The following is a 6,233-nucleotide window of genomic DNA, read 5'->3' on the forward strand; positions in this document are numbered from 1 at the left end:
GAAATCTGGGGAAATACATACAAAACAATCACAGACCCGATTTTCATCTTACAAAAAAGAGCCATTAGAGTTATAAACAAAGCAGATTATCGAGAACCAACTAATAGATTATTCGTAAATTCAAATGTGCTTAAATTCAGAGATTTAGTGGACCTTAAAACAGCGCAATTTATGTTTAAACACTTAACACTTAACACTTCCTGACAGTATTCAGAAGCTCTTCCAAAGCAGAGTTAGCCAGTATGAACTAAGGGGAACATTTATGTTCAATAAAACAAAAGAAAGAACCAACGTTAAACAACGATGATCTCAGTGACAGGATTAATCTGTGGAACAGTTTAGATACAGAAATGAAAATGTGTAGCACGTTATTACAATTCAGAAGCTCCTATAAATACAAAATGATTAATATATATAAAACAAAGGTATAATACACATAGGCACAGATGCGACTTCAGAGCGGGTTTCGCCCACTGAGTGTCAGAAAGAATGAGTGTCAGAAAGACTGAGTGTCAGAAAGACTGAGTGGCAGCGTAAACTTTCAGTTTGAGCAATTGGAAAACATCTAAAATGGGAAAGAGCTGTTGTGCGATCGACTGTACTCATATATTTAGCAAGAAATCGGAGTTATCGTTTTACAGACTGCCGAAAAATAAGCTTAAGAGAGACAAATGGATCGCTGCAATTCACAGAAACAACTGGATTCCAAGCACCGAAACGTGGATTTGTGGTTCCCATTTTGTATCAGGTAATGTTGGATTTTTGGGTAGCTAACGTTAAACGGTCAAATCATAAAGTACAGTGTCCTCATCACTTTAATTTCTACAACAAATCCTGCCTTGAAGTCGGACCAAGCGTCAAGACTTTTGTAAGCCTTCAAGCTTTGCTTCGTGTATTTCCCCTGCGTAGAAATTAAGTACATATAAATATCAGGAAACTGGATTCATGGCCAAATATTAATGTCCATGGACCACTGGTTCTTGGTAACTGTACCAAATATTAATATCCATGGACCACTGGTTCTTGGTAACTGTACCAAATATTAATGTCCATGGACCACTGGTTCTTGGTAACTGTACCAAATATTAATGTCCATGGACCACTGGTTCTTGGTAACTGTACCAAATATTAATGTCCATGGACCACTGGTTCTTGGTAACTGTACCAAATATTAATGTCCATGGACCACTGGTTCTTGGTAACTGTACCAAATATTAATGTCCATGGACCACTGGTTCTTGGTAACTGTACCAAATATTAATGTCCATGGACCACTGGTTCTTGGTAACTGTACCAAATATTAATGTCCATGGACCACTGGTTCCTGGTAACTGTACCAAATATTAATGTCCATGGACCACTGGTTCTTGGTAACTGTACCAAATATTAATGTCCATGGACCACTGGTTCTTGGTAACTGTACCAAATATTAATGTCCATAGACCACTGGTTCTTGGGGTAACTGTACCAAATATTAATGTCCATGGACCACTGGTTCTTGGGGTAACTGTACCAAATATTAATGTCCATGAACCACTGGTTCTTGGTAACTGTACGGGTCACTGTCAAGTCCAACTGACGCTAATTTAAGCCGATAATCAGCTGTTATCCCGTCTTCTCCACTAGTTGCAGCTGTTTTTGCTGATGTTTTGCCACTCAGTGTGAGTAAGGTCCAGGGGGGAAGTGACGTCAATGTAAACCTTCTATAGGACAACAATAAACAACAATAAACGTCCTCTTGTCTCTCCTCTCCTCAGCTTTTATCTCCAGAGGATCTGGTAAACGCTTGTAAGGTGTTTGAGTCGCTGAAGCTCCCAGTGAGGTGAGTTTCTAACGTGTTCCACGTCCCCCTGATCATGAACCGGCCGTGTTTATCGTGTCAGCCGGGCTGACGAGGGCCTGGCGGAGGCCAGGCGCTTCCTGCCTGACTTCCTGCTGCGGAAGGGGCAGCGCGGCCTCTTCCTCGACACTTCCTGTTACTGTCCAGGGTTTCAACTGAAACCAGGGACTGAAGGCCGTTTCCCTGCTGGCCAACTAAACCGTCAGCCCACTGGAAAACCTCTGTTATAACTAAATTCTAAATCGATTCTCATATTAATTCCTAAAAATCGATTCGTATGTCTAAAGATCGATTTTTTTTTCCATCATTACATTGCAACTTTTGGTATTTTTTTGTTTTTTGTTACCCAAAAAAAGAAGTTTTGTTGGACACGAGAATAACCATGCTGTGCCATGTTTTAGCCTTTAAATATCTCTAAAGGTATGAAAAAATTAAAGTTTTCAGTTATATGAATGAATTAATTAATTATTTTATTTTCGTGTCCGGACATTTAAATGACCCATCCCTCATGGAATTACACAGACACATTAATTACATCAAAATATAACATTCTGGTGTGTAAACCACCTACTTTCAGCTACAAATAATAATAATGATAATAAGCAGCAACAAATAATAATAATAAATAAAATTAAAATTAAAACAAAATAAAATAAAATATCCCACACTAAAAAATGAACAAAAAAACAAAATATATATATATATATATATATAATTATAATTATAATTGCATAAATTGTCTATATTACATTACATTATATATTGTCTTGGGGTTACATTTGCATAAAATGCTAAAAACCAAATTCTCAAAAATAAAAACCGAAAAAATTAAAATGGAATGTGTTAAAAAATAAAACCGATTTCATCCGGCCTCTGAATTGTGTAATTTTCTGTCCTTAAATCAAGAAAAACATCCTAGGAGTTAGACTGTGTATGTTTTTCTCATTCCATAGAGATGCACAGTATTGTTATGGTGTCAAATATCCGTTATATTGTAGATTGACATACAGAAATAATATGTACTTAATGTAAATGTGTCATTGATTCCTGTTCTACTGTGCCTTACCCCCTAATAAAAATATTTATTAAAAAATATAAAGGGAATGTAGCGTGCAGACTTTTATAATCGGTTTATAGACCCTTAACGATGCTCCTGAGAGATTGACCTGAGAGATTTACCTGAGCACGGTTTATTAACGCTGCTCCTGGGTGATGTACCTGACGTCGTGCCCGTGTCTCGTCCTCAGGCTGCGTGTGTTCGACAGCGGCGTGATGGTGGTGCAGCTGCAGTCCCACAGCGAGGAGGAGATGATCGCCTCGGCTCTGGACAACGTACGTCCCGGCAGCAGGTTCTGTTCCCGTTAAAACCTGCAGATCTCCGGCGTTAATCCTCCTCTCTCCGGTTCGTCCCCAGGTGTCGGACAAGGGCTCCCTGACGGCCGAGGAGTTTGCTAAGCTGCTGGGTCTCTCCGTGCTGCTGTCCAAGGAGCGGTGAGTGTCGCCTAGGCAACGGCAGGAGACCCTTCTCAGGGTTTTACTTTGATTTCATTTGATTTGATTTGAAGATTTTATTTCGAACATGCATAGTAAAAAAGAGTACAAAAAAGTAAAAAAACAATACAAAACCTTGTGAAAATCATGTTTTTATATTTGTTTTTTTTTTCTCAAACATATTTTTATTGCTTTTTCCCACAATAGCAGATGCACATACAAAGACATGGCAGAACTGTGAAATGCTCAGGCATCCAAGCCCCCATTTTAGCCCCCCCCCCCCCCCACACACACACACACATATCCCAACAAGTCAGGTTGCACATCAAAGGTAGATACCGTAACAATAGACGGAACATCATTCCTGGAGCAGTAAAAAACAGTAGCTGGAAGTCGGGTTTCAGTTCGAGGAGAGTAACGAGGTGAGCAGTAGAAAATACATATGAAGGGAAGGAAACTTATCTCCAAACATATACTCAATAATATATTTAAAAAAGGAAATAATAATAATGATTAAAGCTACAAGCAGTGATGAACGGGCCCTCGTGCGTGCAATTTTCAGCAATAAAGGTCAAGGACTCAAAACCATGTCCGATGACACCACCCACGACTCTTTATGTCAAACTATTCAAAAGTTATGGCAGAAAATAGGATCGATCAAATATGGACCAATCAGATGAAGAGGGGGTGCGCTTTTTGGCGTCTATCATCGCCACGGTAACGCTTTTGACTGAGAAAAGTAATGCGCATCGTTGCAGGATCTAGACATTTTGATGTATAACACACCTGGGTGCACGTTACGGTTCAGGCGAAGAAGAGGCCGAAGAAAATGGCATAAATTGCGCCAAAATTACATGATTAATTGAAAATGGCCGACTTCCTGTTGGGTTTGGGCCATGGCGCCAAGAGACTTTTCTTTAAGTTGCGACATGATACAGGTGTGTACCGATCTTCGTGCATGTACGTCAAACCGTATTGTGGGGCTTCAGGCACAAAGTTTTCTAGGGGGCGCTGTTGAGCCGTTAGGCCACGCCCATTAATGCAAACCATTAAATATCACATTTTTCGCCAGGCCTGGCTTGCATGCAAAATTTGGTGACTTTTGGGGCACGTTTAGGGGGAAAAAAGGCCCTCCTTTCGTCGGAAAAATAAAAACGAGAAAAAAAAAACGTAAAAAAATTCCTACAGATACAATAGGGCCTTGGTGAAAATTGCATGTGCGAGGGCCCGTTGATCGCTGCTTGCAGCTTTAATTTTATATTTGTTTGTAAACTGGTTAATGTTTGGACATTGTTGTAATTCTGAATCCATCATGTTCCATAGTTTAACTCTAATTCTTGGGTGTGTGTATGGTCTGCAGGCTCCTGCTGGCTGAGAAGATGGGCCACCTGTGCAGAGACGACTCGGTGGAGGGTCTGAGGTTCTACCCCAACCTGTTCTGATGGAGACTCGTCAGAACCAGGGAGACGGAGCCGTCTGTGTTTTACCCGAACCTGTTCTGATGGAGACTCATCAGAGCCATCGGCGTTCACGATCCCCAAACTACCTGAAACTCCATTAAACGCTTCCAAGGACTCTATTAAATCTAGTAATTATTCTGGTGATATTCCTCCTAACGAGTGCGGCCCAGATATCTGGACCAGGACTCACTGCATAACGTGTATTTGTTTAATAAAAGCTCCGGGACTGAAACCTGCCTCGGGGTCGTGTCTTCGGAGGACTTTGGGAAACGTGTCTGGATGTGCAGGTTTCCGTGAGCCGAGACGCCCGACGGCAGCGCCGCTCTTTAATCACCCGCTCGGTTTTAATCACCCGCCAGTGTTTTAATCACCAACCAGTGTTTTAATCAGCCGCCAGTCGTTTGTCCGTCCTCCTACACTGCAAAAACTCAAAATCTTAACAAGAATATTTGTCTTTTTTCTAGTTAAAATGTCTCATTTTTAGTAAAAAAAAATCTCATTACACTTAAAACAAGACTCATCACTGGAAAAAACAACAATTTTCACCTGTTTCAAGTAGATTTTCTCTTAAAATAAGTAGAAAAATCTGCCAGTGGAACAAGATTTTTTTGCTTGTAATGAGAAGATAAATCTTGTTCCACTGGCAAATTTTCCTACTTATTTCAAGTGAAAATTTACTTGAAACAGGTGAAAATTGTCAAATAAGTTATTTTTCTGGTTATGACTCTTGTTTTAAGTGTAATGACATTTTTTGACTAAAAATTAGACATTTTAACTAGAAATAAGATAAATATTCCTGGTAAGATTTTGAGTTTTTGCAGTGTAAACATTCAGGACGAGCCACAACTGAATAAATGCAGCTCAGGACTGGAATGTCGGATGACACAAAGGCAACGCAAGTTTATTTGTATAGCACAATTCAACACAAGGTAATTCAAAGTGCTTTACATCGACATTAAAAGCAGCAAGACACAATTAAACATAAAATGATAAGAAAATAGGTAAAATAACAAAAAGCATAAGTTGTTAAAATGTATTTATCATTATTAACCTGTTACCCTCCAGGGAATTTCATCTGAACAGGTCTATCCAAATTAAATCAACAATATCTCCACAATTATAAGGACATTATGCATAATCTTGGTCTCAATGTAAAGCTAAAACCTCCCAGCATTTATTTCCAGTTAATGTTTATGTTCACAAGCCTGAGTAAATTGTGATAAAGCAAAGAAAGAAAATGAACTTTTGATCCTCGTCTAATTTGTTTTTAGTTTGCACAGTGGAAAACACCATGATAGCAATGTATATAATTATAAAGACACCACTGCCTGGATTCAGCAACTCCTTGTCTACAAATGTACCAAGTTAGGCAAAGCAAGGCAAGTTTATTTGTAGAGCACAATTCAACACAAAGTAGTTCAAAGTGCTTTACATCAACATTA

The 6,233-nt window shown here is 39.3% G+C and overlaps 1 protein-coding gene across 1 annotated transcript in view; it reads left to right on the forward strand.

Moving 5' to 3' along the window:
* The window catches only part of vps36 (vacuolar protein sorting 36 homolog), a 15,821-nt gene extending 11,029 nt beyond the window's left edge, over nucleotides 1–4,792 (forward strand). Inside the window, exons 11-14 of the mRNA XM_061739217.1 lie at nucleotides 1,758–1,822; nucleotides 3,088–3,172; nucleotides 3,255–3,331; nucleotides 4,692–4,792. Of these exons, the coding sequence (XP_061595201.1) occupies nucleotides 1,758–1,822; nucleotides 3,088–3,172; nucleotides 3,255–3,331; nucleotides 4,692–4,773 (309 nt within the window). The 3' untranslated portion in view covers nucleotides 4,774–4,792. The remainder of the gene's footprint in view (nucleotides 1–1,757; nucleotides 1,823–3,087; nucleotides 3,173–3,254; nucleotides 3,332–4,691) is intronic.
* The last annotated feature ends 1,441 nt before the right edge of the window (nucleotides 4,793–6,233 follow it).

Source organism: Cololabis saira, chromosome 14 (genome assembly GCF_033807715.1).
Source record: "Cololabis saira isolate AMF1-May2022 chromosome 14, fColSai1.1, whole genome shotgun sequence".
Lineage (NCBI taxonomy): Eukaryota > Metazoa > Chordata > Actinopteri > Beloniformes > Belonidae > Cololabis > Cololabis saira.